This window comes from Gallinula chloropus (genome assembly GCF_964237585.1).
Source record: "Gallinula chloropus genome assembly, chromosome: 1".
NCBI classification, from domain to species: domain Eukaryota; kingdom Metazoa; phylum Chordata; class Aves; order Gruiformes; family Rallidae; genus Gallinula; species Gallinula chloropus.
In genome coordinates, this window is record NC_140085.1 from 46,104,392 (window position 1) to 46,129,144 (window position 24,753).

The window sequence follows — 24,753 nt, forward strand, 5'->3', positions numbered from 1 at the left end:
GGATTGGAAAGAACGGATTCTGTGGGAATGAAAAACCCTACTAAATGCCAAACCCCTTGGGAAGCTGAAGACTTCACGTAAATGGTTGTAAACCTACCAGTTCAAACTAATGGGTGTGTTAATGTCTGTTACGGGATGTGTTTGAAGGGGCTGCCCCTCCCGCAGCTCTGGTGATGGGAGCTTGGTCACATGTACTGACGGTTGCTGCTTAGATGCAACTGGCTCCTGTCTGCACATTGCCCCTTTGTTCCTCTCTAATTCCCTTGCCCTGGTCCCACAGTCTCATTTAAAGTGTCCAAACCCATCACATTCCTCTAGTTTTCATGTGGATGAAATAAGGAGCAATTATTTTGAATGATGAAGCAGTAACGTGCTGCATACTGGAGTGCTTGGCCAGCTCCTGTTTCACCAACCAGTCTTGCGATTTTGTGGGACTTACATGCCCTGCTGGTGCCCTCTGCTGAGTACCTGCCCTGGCCACTCTGGACAGGAGATGTGGGTGCACTCTTGGAAAAGTGCAGGTTGCAAGTAGTTCTGAATGACTGTGAATATTTTGTGATGACAGTAGCACCCAACGTAGCTCTGCTCCAACATGACAAGAAGCTGTTAAGTTATAAACACTCAGCTGTCCTGTGTTTGATGTGAGTGATCCTGGGGCAAGATGTCTGTTGCCTGGTGCAGGCTACACCACTGCACACTAAGTTCAAAGAGGAGCAGCAGGAGCGTGCTGGCCATAGCCCTTCATCCCAAGACAGCTTGAATGACAGTAGTAAGAAAGATGTGTGTGCCTGTGTTGGTGAGACATCGAAGTATGTAGCGAGGCACCACAGCATACTCTTGCAAAATGTAGTGTGAATGTGGCTATTGTGCTTCAAAAAAGGCTGGGACTTCTCCAGTATGGATGTGACAGGGACATGCCTTCCAGCCTGAGCACTGGCATCTTCAACTCTCAAAGTCAGTAAATATAGTAGCAATAAGTGTGGAGTTAGAAAGATAGGAATCTGTGTGGTGTTAACTCATGCCAGTGAGTGATAAAATCCATGCCTGGCTGCTAACTTTTATTTCTGTGTAATTCTCTTTATAGACATTTGAGCAATGATGGAGATAGGTTAGTGGTCTCTCTTGGAATAGGCCAGGTGTGTAGCTGAGCATGCAAAATTTGCAAAGCCAGAGAGCAATTAAGAAGGGACCTGATTTGATGGTCCAAAGATCAGGCTTGACCCAAGAGAAAAGGGAGAAAGGCAATTAGTGGATCTTGCTCTGTACTCTAGGGTCTACCTCTGCATTTTATTAAAGAAAACTAAACCCAAGCAGCCAGGCTACCATCCTGAAATGTGCAAGGTTTGACTCAAATCCTCTTGCAGTGAGAAATGTTTAGATTTTGTCTTTTATATACCCCTGACCAGTCCTCTGATAAAGCTTTAGGGCATAAAATGTCTTACCAAAGTGCAAAAGGAGGCCCTTTCTACTGAGGTTTTTAAGAGTCTTTATTCTTAAGATGGAAGGAACTTTGGTAGAAGCAGGATAGCACTGGATAGTATATAATCTGCTGTCATCTGTTCTTTAAGGATGAAGTAATAAAAAATTCAAATACAAGGCAAATGTTCATTAAAAAACAGGTCAGGCGTAGCAAGGAAGAAGGAATAAAAGAAATCTGAGTATTCTTACCAAAATATCAGAGTCCCATTTGAGCAGGGAGCATCTATGAATGTCCCATTCACAGATGCTTCTACGTGAGTGATAGTTTTCAAAGATCATGGTGTGGAACTATTAGACTTCCCAGGTTTTAGTGGGAACGTTAGCCTGATGCGGGCTCCATAACCTGGCTGAGGCCTAATAGAAACAGCATCTGAACACTGTAATCCCAGGACACAATTTATGTGGGAATGGTAAAGCAGACTGTGCTAGTTAAGACATGATTTTAAAAAGCTTACAGTCAAGCAAACAATGATAAGGTTGTTGCCTGCTGAACATAATAACAGGTATTACAGAAATTGCACTGAAACATTGATCCTGCAGCAAAAGAGTCCGCTGTTAGAGCAGTGCTGCTAGCCACTGCGTTGGGAAGCTGACTGAGGTGTGCTAAGAAGTGCCAGAAACAGTAAGAGGAAGAGGGAAGTTAAGAAGTTGAGTGACATCAGTCACTTCTGTTGGAACTGGAGGAGTGTTACCTCAGGGCTTGATGCAGAAACTAAATTTGTAAATGCCACAAATGACTCTTGCTTGGAGCAAGAAATCACAGACCCCATAGGAAAAGAACTCGGTTTCTTCCCAAGCAGCCACTTTAAAAGGTGCTCTTCAATAGTGGCACAGGTTCAATATCCAAAAAATGTGCTATGTTAATGTATAAGTAAAAATGGAACTGTATAAAGTAGGTACGTCTCCAAAAGGAAATTAAAAGGAGCAGATGGAAGGGCAGAAGCTTTCCAGGCACAAGGACCTTCTTTAAAAGTAATGTTGGGAAAACTCAGAACTTAACATATATGAGATATTCCCCAAAATGCCACCCATAAGAAAACATCTTTTTGCAGCTCCCAATGCAGTATTTTTAAGAAAGGTCAATATCATCATTTTTTAATCAAAGAGAAGGAGGCCTAAAATTCTGTGGAGCTGACTAGTAATGGAGATGAGAAAGGACACCTTTTGCTCAAGGAACCTAATGACACAATAAAAACCCTAAAGTGCTTGCTTCCTCGCAGTGGGAGTTCATTACAGGGGAACCTGCTGAAGGGTGAGTTGGAGGGATTGTTTCAGATCTAAGTTTAAAAGCAATCCAGAATAGTAATATCTGAAACAGTAATCAAACAGTATTCTACAGAGTCCCATAAATTCCAATTGAAATTGCAAAACTATTAAATTGCAAAACTAGCCAGTGCTGAACTGGCTTGCTTGCAGCGAGTAAATGATACACTAAGGACAGTCAAAATGGCTTTTTGGTAGAGGGTCATCATGCTGCTTACAATTTGGTCAGCATCTCTGTGCTGTTGTGGAAAAGATCCTTGATCTGCTTATTTTGGAATACTGTGTGCAGGATGCCCTATCTTACAAAAGGGTGTAGTAAAATCATAGAACCACATACTGGTTAGGGTTGGAAGGGACGTCAAAGATCATCCAGTTCCACCCCCTGCCATGGGCAGGGAAACCCTCCACTAGACACCAGGCTGCCCAAAGCCCCATCCAACCTGGGCTTGAACACTGCCAGGAAGGGAGCAGCCACAGCTTCTCTGGGCAGCCTGTACCAGGGCCTCACCACCCTCACAGGGAAGAATTTTTTCCTAATGCCTAATCTAAACCTACTCTGTTTCAGTTTAAAGCCAATTACCCCTTGGCCTATCACTACACTCCCTGATAAACAGCCTCTCTCTAGCTTTCCTGTAGGCCCCTTCAGGTACTGACAGGCTACAATAAGGTCTCCCCAGAGCCTTCTCTTCTCCAGGCTGAACAAGCCCAACTCTCTCAGCCTGTCCTCACAGGAGAGGTGCTCCAGCCCTCCAGTCATCTTTGTGCCTCTCCTCTGGCCTCCCTCCAACAGTTCCATGTCTTTCTTGGGCTGTGGATCCCAGAGCTGGATGCAAATGAAAATAAAGAGGCATATTCTTAATCTTAGAAAATATAGGGGAGATATGCTAGAAATGGATAAATTTGTGACTATTTTAGCAAAGGTAAGATCAGAATGGAAATTTCTATTTTTTTCTACAGCAAGAAGGAGGGGGTTACCTAACTTTTTGGAAGCAGTTTTAAAATCAAAACAAAGGAAATAAATATAGTTTAATTGTGGAACTCATTGCCATGAGAAGTTTTAAAAACCAAAAGGATAAATAAATGTAAAGAGTTGTACAAATTCTTGTAAAACAGTGATGTGCACATGGCTTTCAGGTCAGGAAATCTGTTAGATCCAGGTTATTTGAACTGGCAGCACATGGGTTAAAGTAAGTTATGGAAATAACATATTCTTGCTTATTTTCCCTAAGTATCTGCTGCTGATCCTATTTGGCACCAGAGTGGACTGGGCAGATCTTTGATCAGGTGTATCTTTATGTATAGATGACAATATTTTTATTAAACAATACTCATAACTATTTGTTAAGAACTGTGACTGATACTGATTTCTTCCAAAAATAAAGTCTTACCAGAATATTGACAAACTGGACTCACATTAAAGTATCTAAAATATAAACACAGTAGATATGCTGCCTTTTAGGTGTTTATAAAAATAAAAAAAAGGCAAAGCCAGATCCTATCAGATGGTTAATTGTGTATTCCCTGCTTTAACTAATGTAAAAGGTTTTGCAAGAGCACTGAGGACTTGTATTCTGGCACCATCCTACTCAAAGATACCTCCTTTTGTTGTGAGCAAGCTCTCTGATAGCAAAGTAACTCTCAATTCCACCTGTGGGCATAACACCCCATTTATAGGCTGTATATGAACTGGAGAGTGTGGGGGTTTTTTTGGATGCTTACTCCTTGTGATGAGTAGTGGGACTGCGCAAGGTAGCACCCAGAAAGGCATTCCTGGGCATTTTGTTGTGCCAACAGGTACAGAGGTGCTGTGACTCACTCACACCCAGCTCTCGCAGCTGGTGGTGTTCAGCTGCTTTGGCGAAGCGTGGGTACTTCCTGAGTGTGTTGAAAATCCCAAAACTTGAGATCAGATCTAGAACAAGAGGCTTCTGTCGGTACAATTAAATAATAAGTGAAATGAGTTCAAGGCACGGAGTTCTAGGGTAAGAGAATCTGTTTCCCTTGCTGATGGAAAACAAGAAACCAGACTTCCAAGACTACCCACCTCAGCAAGGCTGTTTTTAATCAGGAAAGTGAGTAAACATCAGAATGCATTTGGGCTCCAGGGAACCTGCCTAGTACATCAATCTAGAAACAAAATTGCCGTTTATACATAACGTTTACAGAAAATACATTTGCTAAAACTGACCTAAAGCTCACATGATTAAATCCAGAAGGAAAAGGCTATTACTGTGATTGTTAAAAATTCCTGTTTCCCATTTTTCACTATGGAGCATAGTAAATCAGTTGAACATGGTTTATATTTCCCACAACTAGCAATTTTCTGTCATCGGAAAGTTTCAGAGGGAGGAGCTCAGAGGTGCTGTGGGAGGGACTAAAATTCATATTAAAGTTTTGGCATGAGAGGGAGAATTGTCAGAGTAGAAGGTTTCTTCTGAGGTTTTGCTTTTTTTTCCCCCTCCCAATTTAGGATGATAAGTATTCATGTTCAGGTTCTTCTAATATTTCTTGTTTGGAATTCTGATTGTCAGATTATTCCCAGGATTGAAGAATGTGGACTCTCATGTTCTCAGGTAATCTCTTACTTGCTCCTATTTGCTGTCTGTTAATGTAGTAGTTATATGCTGCCAGAATAATTGTAAGAAGAAAAAAAACAAAGCCCAAACAGAAAAATATTTCAGCTGTCCTGAACTCTCACTTTATATTTCTGTCATTCTGAGTTAATTATCCAAAGGGGCAAAGATGACTGTTAGGAAGGGAATAAGAAAATGCATCTTACACTATTTCCAACTGCTGTTCTTAGTACCTTTTTTTAATCTCTCTTTTGTATATGGGAAAAAAAAATATATTTAGTTCATATTCATTACTTTGGAGAGTCAGTTTCTTCCACAGCAGTGGTGCCAAAGAGATGAGGGAGGGAGGAATGGGATGTTTCAGAAACATCTAATTATGTTAGGAATACACAAAACGCTGACTCTCCTGTGAATAAATGAATTAAGCTTGAGAAAGAGTAAAACCTGTTTTTGATTTTGTGGGGTGAATGTAACTGGAGTACTAAACTTAATGACTTATGTGTGTGCGTAGAAGCAGAGTGTGAACTGTACCATCTCTTTAATAGCTGTGAGTGTTGGGTGTTTCCAGATATCCCCACAAAGAGGCAGTATGGAGATACTCTGCTTCTGTTGGCATTCTGAAACTGCAAGAATAAATTGAAATATATTAAAAAAAAAAAAAAAAGGAATATGACTTTCAGTCTTAGTAGAGGATAACTATGTACTTGCTACAGAGAAGTGGAATTGAAGGCATGATAAAGTTTGGCTGTCTGTACAGACATCTGTTGGAAGATGCCAGTGTTCAGGACAGGCAATGAGATGTACTAAAGATTCTACATGTGATGGTACTAACCTGTTATTAAGTTCGTACATGTTCACCAATTTATTCTGTACTTTATATGTGTATCCTAGAAAATATCAGGAATAAAGATGCTTGTAAAATACTCAGTTGAGGGAAAAACCCCTTTCTATATAAGTTAATATTCCCACATTCTAGTTTTGTAGTCTATAAATACTTAATGTTTTTAAAATAACAAAATGTAACCATGAGAGATTAATCTCTAGCACTTTTTGAGAATTTTTATGTACTTATGTTTATGAATGCAAACACATGTATTTTAAATAATTTATGCTCTTTGGTCTGCTGCAATGAGTATTTAAAATTGAAATGATTTAGTGTTCTAATTTATCCTTCCAAAGAGTGTATGACTAACAGACTCAGCATGTAATGATAATCAGTACCAATCTTTTTTGGTGGGATTCGGTCTTGGGGATAGGATTTATCTCTGGGGACCTTAAAGGGCACCTTTCTCTGTCATCTCTATGGTATGTATGCTAGGACTGATTCACTAGCTCCTAAGATACAGACACAACCCTGAGGTTTGGTGGACTGGATCCCCTTCTTTTCTTCAAGAGCTGTTCTGCAGTACTCGAGGCTGGGCAACTGAGAAAGCTTGGTGATTTGTTTTGCTTGGGGTTTTTTTTTCAAATTTAGTTTACAGGGGAAATACACTGTTTCCAATATAATGGAATCAATCAGTTATTTGTGATGTTAAAGTTTCAGTTCAGCATGTTTCTGCTAGTTGTACTCAGTAGAATCTTGAATGCATTAATGACTTTTTGAGACAAAAATGTTTTCTCACTGGGAACAATAATGATCTCAACAGGACAAATTACTGCCAGCGTAGCATTTTCAATCTAGTGCAAAGCATTTTAGCTACATGAACTTTAGTGTCTCACAATTAGCATGTTAGATAAAACTTCTTCCTTTTCCTCTGGAAGTAACTCCAATATCCCTGCATGACTAGCCACAATTTATGGCTTCAATCCCATTCCTACCTGAGTTACTTTAAAAGGGAGCAGTTTATCTTCTCCATAATTTTTAACTCAATAGACTTTACAGGGGCACCTACTGGTGGCTACTATTTGTATTTGTCTGTGTGCACTGTATGTGTGCTGCCTTCTGCTATAGCACATCAGATCACAGAGCAGAGAATCAATGCCCTTTTTTTCCTAGCAATTTGCTTAATGTGATAATGAGATATTGTAATTTCAAAACAATCAGAATTCTTCTGTAACCACTATTGCTCCAAGTGAGTATTATAAAAAGTGGGGTTTTTTCTTTAAAAAGTTTTCCTGTAAGTTTGTATAGCGGATTTCTCGCCTGAAGAATCAGCCCTGAGGTTGTGTGGCTCTTCAGAAGGCAACAGAGGAATGAAAAGCAATTAATTTGCATTTTTCCTGCATTTTTTCAAACTGTTTGAACCTTTCAGAACGTTTTGAGCAGGTCTAAAAACTCAAACTGTTGAGTTTGACCAAACAACTAGCTTTAAGGTGTCTATCTCTCTTAAATATTTGTGAGCAGTTTTGACATCCCTGGAATACTCCATATTGGAGTAAGGTATTGATTGTTCTTTAGGGGGAGATAGTAACGTAACTGTTTTGAGGTATATGACTTAAAAGCCCTTCACACTGAACTGTTTAGATTTTGGATCTTACTGCAACTTTATGAATCTTTCTTAGTTTATCATGAGTATTCAGCAAGACATTCTTGCATTGCCTTGTAGAATGCAATATCCAGGTTTCATCACCACAAACTCTACTCTTGTCCTGTAAAGGAAAGGAAAAAATGCAAGAACATTGGTTGTTTATGCAAGTATTACATTAAAACTTAAACAGCATGAAAATATACAGTGGTGGGTTGAGTGATGGCAGAAGAACAACCAAGCTTTTATTATGTATTATGATTATTTTTTTTTCTCCTTCCTTATTTTAACAGCTTGGCTTTAGAGCTCATATAATATCTACTATTCAAAGGTTAAATACAATGGGCTCAGTCTCCCAGCCTCACCCAGTAGCAAACACAGTTATCAACCAAGTTTCCCCGTAAAAGTATAGGGGAATCCCAGCCCGCAATTGAAATTGGCTTTGTGCCCTACTCATTTTACAATCCACATTGTTTGCAGGCTGTACACAAAGAAAGAGGCTTATGCCAAATTTGACTCAACAGCTGGTAAAGATCAAGAGCACGACATTAAAAGAAAAAAAAAAAAGCTTTCCAGAAAACTATGAAATAGTATTTGCATTGTCTGCCATTATAAATGTAGTAATGTTTCCAAAGTCCATGGATAAAGAAGGAAACCCTAAACTGAATCTGGGTTTTCCCTGCAATTAAAAAGGTTATTGGCAGCAAATTCCTGATATAGCTACTGCCTGTTCATGCTATTCATAGCTGAAGTATGTGGTGTTCCTTTGCTTGGGTAGTTACGCCACGGATCAATCCATTCTTGATGAATACTACACGATGCAAAACCAGTGATATAATACAGCCCTTAGGCCACTAACTCAGTTGACATAATTTGCATTCTTTTTTCATTATTAAGGTAAGCAATTCATATTTTAGAAGTGATCCCAAGCCTCTAAAAAATGGGCACTGATACCTATAAAGCAGAATTTCCCACCTTACAGGGACAGAGATGTTTTTGGGTTAGTGTTTAACTTAGGGTTAAATGCACTACCTTCCTTTACTAACAAATCTACCCTTGAAGAAATGCTGAAAGACTGATAAAGAGGAAATGCCCAGCCAATTAAGGGACCATGCAAGCTAAACTACCCTTTCCTTCAGGGACCATGCATGCTAATTTGAATATGTTGACCAATAGTAGATGATGCAGTAATTACTAACTTATTAGTGTAAATTTAGGTGGGTTTTTCTAATCCTGAACAAGGTCAATAAATTGTAGATGCTGTGTGTGGCGTGCTAGCTTTGTGGAATTACCACCTAGCACCCATCTCTGCACAGACATGGAAGAAATCAAATCCCTCTGCTCTGGGTGTATACTGCTGTACTGCACACAGGGTAATGACGCCTTTGGAGACAGCAGCATGATAATCTAGGTGCCATAATTCAGTTGTTCTCGAAAATGTGTTTGAAAATAATAGTGTTAGACATGGAAAATGTCTAAAGAGACCAGGCTTCCTCAGAGTGAGAGAGAGAGAGTGTGAAGTCCCAACATACAAAAATGATTCACCACAGACTTTTTTTCTGTAAGCATCAATATACCTGATGACTGGAGGAGATGCATAAAGATATAAACCATGTCCTCTGCTAATATTTGCTGAGATGCAGTACAATCCACGATAGCATGCTCAAGATAGAAATCCTGGTGTTTGCATCTCTGGCTGTCATTGGCTCACTTGTGTGGCCCTATTCAAGTAATTTCCTTTCTCCAGTTTTCACAGTTACAAAATAGTGCTGACCTTCCTGTGTGGTGTGTCTCAATAATGTGTTTTAATTAAGCGCTTTGAATACTATAATTAAGTGCTCATTAGTCAAAGAAATTAAGGGGCTTAATCTTAAGGGGCTCAATCATGTTGAGTCACTGTATAAGAGTGATATTAACCCATTTGCTTAGATACCCCTACTTGCCTTCTGTCCTGCTTGTCAGGAAAGCCACAGTTTAGCAAGTTGAAGTGACTTACCTCTTGGACTGTGTTTTACATTTACTCAAAAATTGCTTGGCAATGACGTGAGACACTCAGCTTCTATCTTTCATGCTGTGTCTTATGCAACTGGTTGGGTGCCATCCTATTTCCTCACCCCTTGAGAAGAAAGCAGCCAGTGACAGGTACAAACAAGGACTCAACAAAACTCTCCAGTGTTCCTCATTACAGAGCATCTACCACCACTTCTTTTCATGAGAGGTGGAAATGGAGAAAGCTCTGCAATTCAGAACTCACAAAAAATGCAGCGGTAGCTCTTGTATTTTATTACTTTCTCACTTCTTCCTTCCTCAAGAACTCTGGAAAAAATGTTGCAATGCCTGGAAAAAGATAAGACACTGGAGTAGCAAGAGCAGGAGCAGCACAGACATGAAAGCTGGAGACGCAAAATTAACAGATACTGGAACTGGACCTGACAAGGGGTCCTGAGACTGAAACACAAGGCAGGGCTAGAATCTTCACCACCGTGAGTCATCAACAAAAGTATATGGAATCAGTACCTGTAGCAGGAGGCAGAGAACCAGGGATGGGCAAAAGTGAGAAGGACCAAAAAGAGGTTTTAAAAGACTTCTTTGTAAGGATAGCTTTGGGTAATTCTCCTGGCTTTTTGGGTCAACATTGGGAAGCTAGGCCTTGCTCCCAGATAGGTAGGTAATTTGGGCCTAAGAAAGGAGTTTCTTCCCATCTCTGACTGATAATGATTTGATTTGTGGGAGCCATGAGTTCCTGGGTGTCATGCTGTGGCTACCAGGCCGTTCAAACCAAGAACCCACATTTCAAGTTCTATGCATTGTGTTGCCTACAAGAGATCCCTGGATTTTTTATATCAACTCTGGCACAAATGTTTTCAAAGTAGTTTTCATACTCTCCGGAGAATAATTCTTCTTGTAACACTTTTTCTTATAGAATTTTTTTAACACTTGGCTGGCTGCTTTTTTTGAAAACCAGGAAATTATTTTCCATCTTAAAACCAGAAAATAGGCCTCGAACAGCAGCGTGTTGCTGAGGAAGTTCCAGATCAGGTCTGAACTGCTTGGCTAGGAGCGATTGCAGAACCACTAAATTCATGTATACTCAGGTGTGATATGGACATGTCACAGTCCTGACCCTGCCTTCACAAATCTAGGAATTCACTGGGCCAAAATTGTCTGAGGTCATGGGTAAGCTGGAAAGTCACAGTAACTAATGCTGCGGAGCACTGTAATAGGTTGCCTGCAGAGCTTGGAGACATCTCCACACATGCTGAAGCAAATATCTCTCAGATAAGTCTCAGTTAAAGGTCATTCTTCCTGAGGCAGGGATGGAGAGTAAATGGCATCTTGAATTTTTTTCTAACTCTAATATCTCTGCTTTCATTCATCATTTTCTCTTTTTGTGGGATCTAAAGATGGTCTTTCAGGTCATATTTAACGTAATTCTTTTGAACAGTCAGCAGAGCCAAAGACCTGTCTTCCCATCTTGCATATCCCACTCTTTCAGCATGCAAAATATGGGACTCCCCATCAAAACTGTATGTGACATAAAGTCTCATTCAGGAAACTTCTATGTAAAAATGAAGAGGGTTTTAGTTTTATTTTGCAAATTATCTCTGGCTCTTTCTCTTGTGAGAAAATGTTTCAACGTAGTTGCTTTGAATATGTGTGGTAAATTTCAGTCATTTCTGGAAAACCGATTGTCTTGGAGTTGCCTCAACTTGCTTGCATATTTTCAGAAAGTATGAATCATATAAACAAACTTATACAGTACTAGATGTGCATTCATTGTCTTTTCTTGGAAAAACTTTGAGGAAATAGAATTTAATGCAGGTAATACATTTCACTGTCTCCAGGCTTGTTTTTCCCTTTCATCCCTGCATATGCAAACTTCCTTGAGCTTTTTCCCACTTCCTCATCTCCCTGACCTGCTGTTCTTCCTTCCATGGCTGCAATGATGGATTTCTCCATTTAAAAATTTTTATCTCTTTTGTATTACAAATTTCCCTATTTGTGTGGGCTTAAAAAAATTATTTATTTTTGCAATTCTCATTAAAGTAGGATTGATATTTTATGCTTAGTTTATGTCAGGGTGGGTTTTTTTGCTTTGTTTTGGGGTGTGGCTTTTTGTTTGGATCACCCCCTCTTCCCCCCCCCCCCCCCCCGCTCCCCCCATTTTTCTATATATTTATATGTGGTATAATAGAATAAATTTTAGAGCCTAGTCACATCTGTGTTACTATTCAGCACTTCATAGCTTATTTTCTTTTCCACTTAGGGGTTAAAAAACGTGTGTACTTCTTAGGCGAATGTGTGGCATAGGTGGTTTTCAGTGAGTAAGGGCTATCATTAAAAATGAGGCACAGGGTGAAGCAACAGATGAAGGTGCTGAACATTGATGCATTTATTAAGCTGAGGCCATGCCCGGGAATTACTGCTGCCTCTAGGGACAGCAGCCTGATCTGGAGAGTCAGGTGAAACAATGCTGCTGTTGTAAAGCCGGTGGCATCCTGCCGCCTTGGAAGCCCTTCTTTTGGACCTCTGCCTCCTTTAATTGAACTGTGCTAACTTTAGTACAGCACGTGGAAGATACAGAAGATAAAGCCAAACTATATGATTATTCTATAGTTGTTGCGGTAGATTTTTTACCTCTTTTTTTTTTCCCCCTAAAACCCTCACAAAAGAGGTTTATTATTATGAGTTAACAATAAAAAGAGAAATAGACTATGCAAATGACTTCCTTAGTGTTTCCAAATTTATTCATAACTAGTTTCTATATAAGCTATTTCAAACTGCAAGTGTTTCAGCTGGAATGTGCAGTGTAGGTATTTTCAGTAAGGCTTTTAAAAATGGCAAATTTTGAATGTTTAAGACTCCCAGATGCCATAATAATACAAATATGAACAGTTAGGAAAGAATCCCCTCTCTCCAAAATTTGCAGGTACACACAGTATTATACCTACATGTGCTAGGAAGATTTTCCTCTTTTGCCATTACTAAAGTGGTTCTGTGACTGGGGCAAGCACAATTAGAGCTAGTCAGGCTTTAATGGAAGCAGTTCCTTAATTGATGTTGTGGCACCAGGAAGGAATGCAGTGGCCTCTCAGGATTGCCATCCTATACTATAGCACTACCTGTAGCATGGCCTGAGGGATCATTTGTACATCCTTACACAACAACATAACAAGCTAAGGCTAGAATAAAACCAATGTCAATGTTTAAAAATATTTCTCATCAGGAAGAGCTGCAATCGGGTAGTTCCAAGTTTAGTTAGGTTTGACATTTTTCTCTATTTGAAGAGAAGAGGAAGAAACACCCTTTTTATGGGAGCTACAAAAAGCAGGAATATGTACTGCTATGTTGTTCTCTATGGCTTTGAAGGGTGTCTCAGCCCTGACGTGTAACCTCCAAAATCTTGAAACTGTTTGAAGAAATTACTGCCAAGTGTGCTTTGTTGTTCTCAATTTTAGTATGGCTTTGTTACCCTGCTGACAGGCTTGGCAGTAGCAAGTGCATTTTTGGTTTTAAGGCACTCTGCCCCCAACATTTCAAGAGAGTGTCTGTGCAACAGCCATCCATTCTGTGGTCCTGCTGCTTTCCTGTTGTTTCAGGTTAAATGGAAGTAATGAGAAAGCATTAATGGTTTGTTAGGGCAGCATGAGAAACCTGCTACAAGCTCTGTGTGGAAAGGTTTTGGTAGTGGGTTGGCTTCTTCAAGAAGCTGCTAGAAGCTTCCCCCAGGTCTGAGAGAGTCAATACCAGCAGGTTCCAAGACAGAACTAACACTGGGCAAGGCTGAGCCCATCAGAGATAGTTGTACCACCTCTGTGATATATTATGTATGTCATCTGGAACATATTTAAGAAGGTGTAAAAATTGCTGTGCCAGAGCAGAGATTCCCCTGCAGACTGTGGAGAAGACCATGGTGAGGAAGGTGGGCTGTCCCCCTGCAGCCCAGGGGTGTGATGGTAGAGCCTCCGCAGGACTGCTGGAGCAGGGTCCTGGCAGGCCCTGTGGAGAGAGAAGCCCATGCCAGAGCAGGTTTGCTGGCAGGACTTGTGACCCCATGGGGGATCCATAATGGAGCAGTCTGTTCCTGAACGTCTGCATCCTGTGGAAGGGACCCACACTGGAGCAGTTAATGAAGAACTGTAACACTTGGGAAGGACTCTTGTTGGAGAAGTTCATGGAAGACTCTGTCCCCCATGCTGGAGCAGAGGAAGAATGTGAGGAGTCCTTCCTCTTAGGAGGAGGGAACGGCAGAGACAATGTGTGATGAACTGACCACATCCCCTATTCCCTGTCCCCCTGTGCGGCTCAGGGGGAGGAGGGAGAGAAATTGGGAGTGAAGCTGAGCCTAGGAAAAAGGGGAGGGGTGGAAGGAGGTGTTGTAAGATTTGGCTTTATTTCTCATTATTTTATTTGGTAATGAGATGAGGTTTTTTTCTCAGTTGAGTGAGTTGTGCCTGTGATGGTATTTGGTGAATGATCTTTCCCTGTCCTTATCTCAACCCTTGAGCCTTCTGTTTTATCTTCTCTCTCCTGTCCAGCCGAGGAGTGATAGAGTGGCCTTGGGGTGCACCTGGCCTCCAGCCAGGGTCAACCTATTGTGAGAGTAGGCAAAAAGGTTTTTCCCCACTTCGATCTGATTCAAAGTTCACCTGAATCAGTAGCAAGATTTGCACTCAACCCTACTCCTCTGCTGCTTTGTGAATGTAAGCAGGACAGTATTTATAATTTATAAAGGTCATGGTGCACAGCAGAGCACTGTTCTGCCCCTAGGACTGACTCTAAACATGAGCAAAAGGAGTAATTGCCTAGAGCAGGCCGGTGAGGGCTTTGCAGAGTATGGGAAAGCCAGGCCTGCCATATACTCCCTCTTTTGCTGAGCAGTGGTGTCAGGATGTATGTGAAGACAGTAACTAGAATAGAAAAAAGATCTTCTGGCCAAAAGAAAAATGTTTCCAAGAGAAATAATCACTGTCTCCAGCTGCAGCAGGAGCAATTGTATCCTGGAGGGTCTCTTCTCATTATCTCCACTTCAATTCTTCCTTTTTTTTCTTTTTCCTTTTCTGTGGCAATCTTCCTGCCCACTGGCTCCAGTTGCTTCTGATGCTGCAAGTCTCAGTGCCATCAGTGCTGCTAAGGGATCTCGACCAAGTTTTTCTTGTGGCCACTTCTGTGTTACAGAGATCATTATACCCTCCTAGCCTCAAAGCGTGGGATATCCATGGCTGTCTGGAGAGCTCGTGGAATCAGTGCTCTCCAGTTTTTCAGTAAATGACTGTGGTGCTTTAGCCCTGGCTGGAGGCCAGACACTCACCAAAGTCGCTCTGTCACTCCTCTTTTCAGCTGGACAGGGGAGAAAATATATAGGGAGAGGCTTAGGAGTCGAGGTAAGGACAGGGAGAGATCATCCTGAAAAAAAGAGTTGGATAATGAGCAGTGCAACCAGATCTTAAAGCACCTTCCCCCCACCCCTCCCTTCTCAGCAGACTTCACTTTGGTCATGATTTCTCTCCCTTCTTCCCCCCTACATTGTGGCACGTGGAAGGGCAGGGAATGGGGGTTTAGGTCAGTTCCTCATGAGTTGTTTTCCTTCTTGGCTGGTGGGGGCATTCCTCACACCTCTCCTGCTGCACTGTGGGTTCCCACAGAGGGGAGACAGGCCTTCATGAACTTCTCCAATGTGAGTCCTTTCCCATGGGGCTTCAGCTCTTCACCAGCTGCCAGTGTGGGTCACTGCTGTGGGGTGCAGTTATAAATCATGTCTCTTGGTCTCTCAGACCCAGACTGTTCCAGCTTGGTCCTCCACGGGGTCATAAGCCTCCCCCCTCCCCCCCAGCAAACCTGCTCCAGCGTGGATCTCTCTCTCACTCATCTCTGTGTCTCTTGTCTCCCTCCATGGGCTACAAGTGCTGACAGAGGCTTGCTCCAATGTGGGTCACAGCATCTGTATGTCTCCACCTGCTCCTGTGTGGGGCCTCTCCATGGGCTACAGGTGGGGTCTTGTCCTTTTCCATGGGCTGCAGGGGGACACCCGCTCCAGCATGGGTTTCTCCACAGGCTGCAGGGGCATCTTTCTCTCTGGCACCTGGAGTGCCTCTTCCCCCCTCTTCCCTGGCCTTGGTGTCTGCACAGTTTCTTACATCTTCTCACTCCCTTCTCTGGTGGCAAAAAGCATCTGTTTGTGGTTTTTTTTTTCTCCTAAATGTGATTCCCAGAGGCGCTGTGACCATCGCTGGTGGGCTTGGCCTTAGCAGCAACTCCGGCCTTGAGCTGGCTGGTGTTTGCTCTGTCAGGCCTGCAGAGAGCTTCTGGATGCTTTTTGCAGAAGCCACCCCTGCAGCCCCCCTTCTCCACCAAAACCCAGCCATGCAAAACTACGACAATGACCAAATTAATGGCTAACTTGACTTTGTGTTGGTGACAGTCCTGCTTCAAGCAGAAGGCTGGAGTTGCTGACCTCCAGAGACCCTTTCCACCCTAAATTTCCCTGATTCCATTTTATCATCTTTCGTATGAGATCTCCAGTCATTCATCGAAATAACCATTAGTTCTGTGTTAGGATGTCCCTGTCTCATTGTTAGACTTGAAGTGCTGAGTTGGTAGATTAGTTGTCCTTTCAAGTAGCTGAGTGGTCTGAAATTTTTGACACTTTATGTATAGGATGGTGCTGATTTATACCAGCTGAGGATCTGGCATTCCAAGTGCATTTTAATTTTACTTTGTCTATTGTATGCAATTCTGTTTTGTTAACAACTTGTATTAATATTTTAGGAAACATGGCATCAAAATGACTGACAATTTTTTTTTGTTTTATTTTCTGGGGGTTTTATTTCTTAAAAATCAAAAAAAGAGCTCGAGCATACTGTTGCTTCAAGCAGATTCTGCTTCTTGTCCTGGAGTTGAAGGATACAATAGAACAGGCAGCTTTTATTTCAGGCTGTCATAGCTCCCTTTGGTCCAATAAATTTAATAGCATGTGGTTTCTATGTAGGTCCTTTTTCTATAACAGCGTTATTTTTACATAAAATTAACTTTAAAAAAAATATTAAAGGGAGGAATATTCTTCTTAATTGTGAGACCTGAAAGCAATATTGTTTTGACCTGGCATTTGCTGATAGGATAAATGCATGCCCCTGCAGAGTTCCCAGACATACAATTACCATGTTGCCAACTATTCCACTTGCTCTGCTCAGTAAAAAGGATAGAGCCATGCAGTCATGCTAACGGTTAGAAGGCATCACACACCACATACAGTCCAGGGAAAATATGGGGCAGTCCAGTTAAAATATGGGAATGGGATTCCTCTGCACCAGTACAGTGCAGAAGGAAGTACATGCTGGCTTGGAGACAGAAATTTCTGTTACACCTCAACAGTAGCAGGTGAAAAGGACAGAAATCTCAGGCTCCTGAGGGTCTCGTGTTAGCTTGTGCATCACTGAAGTGTACTGCTGGACTGTAAGGGAAGTGTTGGCCTTGTGACAAACAACAGGTTGGGGAGGACAGGGTTGCTACGCTTGTATATACATGTGAAATGGCAAGGGGCGCAGGAAACAAAAGTAGGCAGAAGGCTCTGTTTTACACTGCTGTGAAGCCTCAATGAAGACAGTCCAGTAATCTTCAGTAAACCCAATAACCTTTTCCCTGTTTGTTCATTGTCACTTCACTGTTGGGTTGAGAGCACATCAACATGGTGTTAACACCACCGAAGGTCGCCTTGTTCTGTTGGACACAAGCCAGCTCTCATCCAAAAAACACGTGACCTTCTCAGCGCTCTACTGAGCCTGAGCTTCATATCCCACATCTCAGGAGTACTTATCCTCTCAGGTTCAGCATTGCACTAATGTGATGGGATTGTTCTTGTTCTGCTTGGAGAACACACAGAGACAGACTCAGAGCTGGATAATCTGTAAAAAAAAAATCCAGCAACATCCAGGAGCTCTCGTAGAAGCCGTAGTTTGAAGTATTCCAAAATCATGCTCTGCCGTAATTTCAGGTGCCAATTTCTTTTCTGCATGGATAACAGTCCAAATGATTGCTTAGCTGACCCCATTGCACACTGATCACATGTGTGTGATTACCACATGGTCAGTAGAAGTTGAAGAACAACCTTGTGGTTTGCCACAAATTAAAAAGGATCATCAGTAAGAGAGTTTTACCTTGGCAGTGAAAGTAATTACACGTGATGTCAAAACAAATACAGATGGTCCTTTTGAGCAAAGGTCTTTTGGAGTCACTCTATCAGCAGAACTAACTATGAATTTTTGTATTATGTGTATTAATCATTACAATTCCTTTGGTTCTCTATTCAGTTGTGACGTGTGTTCTGTAGGCCTGTTATTTTTCCTTTTCACACATTTCCAGTAACACGCTTTTCTGTATAAATACTTGACCATGATACAGAGAAGACATTTTTAATGGGACAAGAATTGCTATATTACCCCCCTGATTTCTCTTACTATAAAGAATTCTGTTTCCTTACATTTGATAAGATAAATACAATGGTCACCTTTATAAGAATAAATTGAGAAAAGTCCTGTGAGGTTCTGATCCCCACCAGCATCAAGGACATGTTAAGTGCAAAGCTTTCCCCAGATAGTTTCTGGGGCTGAATGTCTGAGGAGCTTACGATGCTGCTCAGAATCCTTTCTGTTTCCATCCAAACTTCTTAAATTGTATGGCTAAAAGTCACTTTGACTGGCTGCCCATTGCTTAAATTTGTGGTGGTGACTGAGATCACATTTACATTGTCAGGTTTTTCACTAGAGGCCATGAGAAATCATTTAGGACTCTTATGGCTCAGCATCTTTAGGGTCTTCCCTTTGTGAACTGAATGGGGTGAGCAGAGAGAGAACAGAAGGCTGCTGCTGGATTGCTTGCAAAGAAAGGAGGAAGCTCCCTCTCTGTACTGGAGGATAACTACTAATATGACACAGTTGTGGTCCTCCAAATCCAGGCAAAGAATATCACCCTTTCCAAGGCACCAAATAACCCCTACTGGGAAACTTTCTTCAGAACTGTGTGTGGTTCTGGTCATTCCTTTTGGGCAGATGCATTAAAGGAGATACAGCTGCTGAGAAGGATATGGTAAGAAGGAAAGTCTGTTTTATCAGAGGACTAAAACAGGAAAGCCTGTTTAAGTGAAAAGATAATGGGCACAATCAGAAGTAAACACAAGCTAACTATTATAGTATTTACATTAGAAATTAAACGATTTGGTGCTGGCAGAGATCAGGCCTTCTGGAATAGCCCTAGAAATTGGAGCAGTGGACGTGAAAGCCTGATAGAGTGATCTGGGAGAGCCTTTCTAATTGTGTGCAGGATAAGATGGATTTGTGCAGAGCATCCCCTCTTGGCTGGGAATAAAAAATAGAACATGATTAGATTAGTCATTTTTATCAGCCTTTTGGCTACAATTTGAGCATCTGTTATTGCAAGACCATTCCGCCTTAAGACAACCCTTTCCCTGTGTTGTAAGACTGTGTTCAGTCCCATGCTTGCTTTTAATGGTGGTCAAAGGAGAGGAGTTTCTGGAATAGAGGGAAATGTCAGAGCATGGCCATGTTCCTCTTCCTTTGCCCTCTCTGGCAGCCGACCCTAACGTAGTAACATAGGTACCAAGGATTTCTCAAAAGGAGGAAAACCTGTTCACACTACATACACTGACTTTAATGTGGGCACCTTAACAAATGGATGTTAAGTGTCTGACAACCTGATTCTGATTAAATAATACATTTCAAGGCCTTTTCAGGTGTATTACTGTTCCTTACGGAGCTGTGGAGAAGCTACCACCAACTCTTCAATGAAGGAGGCCCAATGGAGCTCAGGGGCAGACTGTGAAAACGTACTTGCCTCAAACTCTTTCCCACACAACAGAACATCCAGGGAAGGATTTTCAATCTTGTATGTTTGATTCAGTGCCTGGAGATACGAGAGGAAATGGGAAGGAGGTCTAATCTTTGTTTCTTTTCCTTGGCAATTTCAATTCATGAAAATATTCTCTCTGCCCCCAAATCCAAGTCTTCCTCTGCTGATCTCACTTTCTTCTTTACTGTCTTTAGGAAAAAGAAAAAAAAAAGCAATATTACAGTGTGCTTAGATTGAGAAGTTGCTGTGCTAGCTAAAAAGTTGGCACCACACCTTCTATTCAGAATGCTGCACGTTGGTGGTGTCTGTTCAGATAACCTCTAGCTACAGTTGAGTAATACCACAAATGGGGAAAACCCTGGAGAAATAGGAAAATCCCTAAATGTTTGTGCATTGTGTAAGTATATTTTGCTTAGGCTCTTTGCCAGAGCAGATATGAATCAAAGATGCTCTCTGTATAGGAGTAAAATGTACTATCATGTCCAGGATCTTACTTTTGCATAAAAGACACCCACAGCGTTTGTGAAAGGGGAAGAAAATTTCCATTCTGGTTTTAGTGTGTTATGTTTTTCTATTGCATTCATCATTGAAAATTCCTGAAAACAAAAGATATAGAAAGTGGGAGAGGAACTTGGTTAGTTTATTTGAGTTCTTCTTGGAGACAAATGGTCTCTTTTGACTGTTTTGCAAAATTATTATAAAAGAAAATAACACACACCCCCCCTTGGTATTGTACAATAAAAGAAACACTTTTTTTTTTTTTAAAAAAAGGAATTGAGTTTGTGACCAAATGCTCGCTGTAACTGGCAAGTGTTTTTGCAAATGTTTGATTATGTAAACCTTCCCAACAACTCCTCACCCAGAACAAACCCAAGTGCCCAAGAATGACAAAAGATCTCCCCACCAGAACAAAAATCAATGATGGGTATGTTTCTTTTCTCGCCTGGAGAGAATGAGAAAATAAACTCAAGATGGTATTGGAAAGTGCTCAGATCATAGAATCATAGAATGGTCTGGGTTGGAAGGGACCCCAAGGATCATAGAGTTCCAACCCCCCTGCCACAGGCAAGGACACCAACCTCCAGGCCTGGATCTACACAAGGTTGCCCAGGGCCCCATCCAACCTGGTCTTGAACACCTCCAGGGATGGGGCATCCACCACCTCTCTGAGCAGCCTGTTCCAGCACCTCACCACTCTGTAAAAAACTTCCCCCTAATATCTAATCTAAACCTTCCTTCCTTTAGCTTTAATCCATTCCCCCTTGTCCTGCCAATATCTACCCTTTTAAAAAGTTGATTCCCCTCCCGTTTGTATCCTCCCTTCAGGTACTGGAAGGCTGCAATGAGGTCCCCCCGCAGCCTTCTCTTCTCCAGGCTGAACAAGCCCAGCTCCTTTAGTCTCTGTTCATAGGGGAGGTGCTCCAGTCCTCTAATCATCTTTGTGGCTCTCCTCTGAACCCTCTCCAACAGTTCCACATCTTTCTTGTATTGGGGTCCCCAGACCTGGACACAGTACTCCAGATGGGGCCTTGTCAGGGCAGAGCAGAGAGGTACAATCACCCCCTTGTCCTTGCTGGCCACCCCTCTTCTGATGGAGCCCAGGATACCATTGGCCTTCTGAGCTGCAAGAGCACACTGCTGGGTAGGATTCATCTGAGCAACAGTGAAAAACAATAATCAGTTAGGATAGCCTAGAAGATACAGCAGGATTTCTGCATTGTCCCACAGCCCCACATAAGTGGATGGTTTATTGGTTTTTTTTCTGTGTTTGTAACTTAAGATTATTTATTTATATATGATTTGCATTTTCCATGTGTCATAACAAGGGCTCCAAAACACCTGCCTTCTTTACACAAAAGGCTGAATCTTCTAATGCATTTTTGTGCTGTGAGTGTAACAGTAGGAATGGTTGGAGGAGTTAAAGTTGATATTCTATGAAATTTTGACTGGTAATTGGGAACACTCTCAAGCTACCTAACTGAAATGTTTTCAATGGTCTGCCTTCAAAACGGGAAGTTAGAAACATACAGGTAATTTGCTATATTCTCAACCTCATGAGGGATTGATTTCTTCCAGTAAGCACTGGCTCACCAGTCAGTCATTCCAACAGGTAGGTTTTCTCACCAGTAAAGCTAGTTCCCTACCTCACTGGAGTTTTTGCAGTCATTTTGTGTATTCATTTATTCCCTCCCAAGGCCATGAAGAACCTCAAGTAGGCTGAATTTGGATTCTACTTTGGCACAATCCTGCAGGGTTTGATTAGAAGTAATTCAATATTAGGGCTGTGAAACAGCAGTTAAAATTCCAGTAGTTTTATATGAGCTGGCATGTTCCACTTTTATTGGCTTGGTGTTGCACTGAATTATTCAGAAAGCTGTAGTCTTCTTTCTGTGGATGAATGGGCATTGGGAAAATCAGCAAGCTGCCAATGAAAGTTGTTTGGGTTTTTTTTTTTTGGGGGGGGGGAGAAGGGGCAGAAATAATTCATAAGTGAGAAATATTTTTATGAACATGTTACAGTAGAAATGACATTGCATCAGCAAAGTTTTTCAGTCTTTCAGGAGTATTTGAGGAATTTATTAAACCACTGAAGTAGAATTACCCCAGTTACAGAACAGCTGTGGAAAGAAGTTTGATTTCCTTTAGCTTTCCTTCCTTGAGTATCAGTGTAGCACCGTGTAGAAGCAAAGTCATAGAATCATATACTCATAGAATGGTCTGGGTTGGAAGGGACCCCAAGGATCATAGAGCTCCAACCCCCCTGCCACAGGCAGGGACACCAACCTCCAGGCCTGGATCTACACAAGGCTGCCCAGGGCCCCATCCAACCTGGCCTTGAACACCTCCAGGGACGGAGCATCCACTACCTCTCTGGGCAGCCTGTTCCAGCACCTCACCACTCTGTAAAAAACTTCCCCCTAAGATCTAATCTAAACCTTCCCTCCTTTAGCTTTAATCCATTCCCCCTTGTCCTGCCATTATGTGCTCTTTTTAAAAGTTGAATCCCCTCCTGCCTATAAGCTCCCTTCAGGTACTGGAAGGCTGCAATGAGGTCCCCCCACAGCCTTCTCTTCTCCAGGCTGAACAAGCTCAGCTCCCTCAGCCTCTCTTTGTAGGGCAGGTGCTCCAGCACCAGTAAAATCTTGGTTTTGCTCTGCAGCTCTGTTCATGGGGAGGACAGAATTACCTGTGGACCAAAGCCTCCTGAAACCCAAGCAGTAGTTATTTCACAATGTGCTAATGCTTACTGAGGCTGCTGCCTCTGTGTCTCCAGCTTGAAAACTTCCAGGTGCCCACCGAGAGGCTTCTGCTGGCTCTAAACGTCGCAGACTGTTGGCTTCTGGGCAAGATCTGAAAATGCTTTAAATGGCCTGAGAGCTGCTTTAAATGGCCTGAGAGCTGCCACTCCATTTGCGAGCAGGGGATGGTGCCTGCTCCTTTTGTGGGTGTGGCAAAAAGTGTCCCTGTGAATGAGACGCTGGTTTTGAAGGAAAGCGGGGTGTAGCGGGGGACACACATGTGTGCTTTGTACAAAGGAAGACTGGTATAAGTGCTATGCCAGAAACTGGAATGCCACAACAGCAGAAAACAGCATTTGCTGGCTAAGTAACGGCCTTTCTTTGGAATGTCATGCGCAGTATTCAAAATAAGATTTGTTATTTTTTGACCTCTATAGAATTCTAGTGTGTGGTTAAGTGTTTATTTTACTGAGAAAATGCATGTAGTCTGTCTGAAAGATAGCTGGAATCTTGTGAAAATCTCAGTGTCAGGTCCGCTTTGTCTTTCATAAAAACACTTCACCACTTGGATACAGTAGGTACTGCGCCTGAGGAATTTTCCTTTTCAGGATTCTGACCCAGATAGTTCTCAGAAATAAAAAGGCAAGCCTTAGTTCTAAACTTCATTTGCAATTACTGCAATTACTTCCTTCCATTGGCCCAGTGGGATCTTCTAAAAATCATTTCATATTCAGAAGTGTTCTTTGCCCTGGTATGAAGCAGTCTACATCAAGTCTAACAAAACAGCAAGTAAACTGTTGGTCAGTGTGAATAGCAGTACCTGATAAAACGGCGTCTGTATTTGGTGGAACTATTCCACTTGTTATAACAATTCCACTTCAGGAGAAATACATGAAAATAAGGATAATGTTGCTCATATGTACCAGGCTGTCGCATATGCAGCAGTGATGTGCTTTGTCACTGTATTTGAAAATCTTTTATTTTATCTTGAAAATTATTGCTGTCATGGGCTGTGGATATGTTTACTTGTTTAAGGTATGTTTATGTTTGCATACAATGATTAAGCAATATTTATTTTTTTTATCATTACCTCAGCTTTTATAATATATTTTTTTTTGTTTCTGTTTGCAGGGGATTCATTGTAAAAGCAAACCTTCCAGTGAGTATACATCATTCCCGTTTTCACTGCACTCGTTTTTGAAAGATAATGATAATTTATTGCAGATAATAAATACACTTCCCTGGTGACATCAGATCACTGTCATGACAGGGTGTTTACCGACAGTTTCCTCCTACAAAACAGTGGAAATTGATAGTCTCTGATAAATAATAGTTATATAACAACCATGTGTTGTTGCTTTATAATTTTCTTTACCATAGGTGGTAACAGGAAGAATTTGCTTAGCCATTTGGCACGTCTTTGTTGCTTCTACTTGTTATTAGTGCCTATAGAAATAATATGGGCTCTTGAATTACCCAAGTCTGAAGCCTCCATCAATGACGCCTCCAGTGCACACAGTCGCTTGGCAGGGACATAGGTGGGAGCTGCCTTGCAGGCGGTCCCCTCCAAGAGGACAGTCCTAGCTGGAGGCCCAGCTCTGAGCACTGCTTGTCTCCACAGTGCCTTGCCAGGGCACAGAGTCCACGGACAGGGAAGGAGAAGCTGCAGCACTGAGACGCAAGTGCGTGAGATGCTGATGCAACGGCATGGGGTGTGTGTGTGTGTGTGTGTGTGTGTGAGCCGAACACCAGCTGTCAGTCTTATTCTGAAAACATGATTTTTATGGGAAGTGTGTTGAGGTGGAGAGAAGGAACACGGCTGTGGAAGGGATGCAGTTCAAAGTCCCTCTGAAAAAGTCTTTACCGGCAAGC

At 41.9% G+C, this 24,753-nt stretch overlaps 1 protein-coding gene across 1 annotated transcript in view; it reads left to right on the top strand.

Annotated features, from left to right (window-relative positions):
- Positions 1-5,213: 5,213 nt before the first annotated feature.
- Positions 5,214-24,753, top strand: part of IL17REL (interleukin 17 receptor E like) — a gene marked incomplete at both ends in the record, with an annotated part of 46,027 nt that continues 26,487 nt past the window's right edge. Inside the window, 2 exons of the mRNA XM_084262375.1 lie at positions 5,214-5,315; positions 24,013-24,040. Of these exons, the coding sequence (XP_084118501.1) occupies positions 5,214-5,315; positions 24,013-24,040 (130 nt within the window). The remainder of the gene's footprint in view (positions 5,316-24,012; positions 24,041-24,753) is intronic.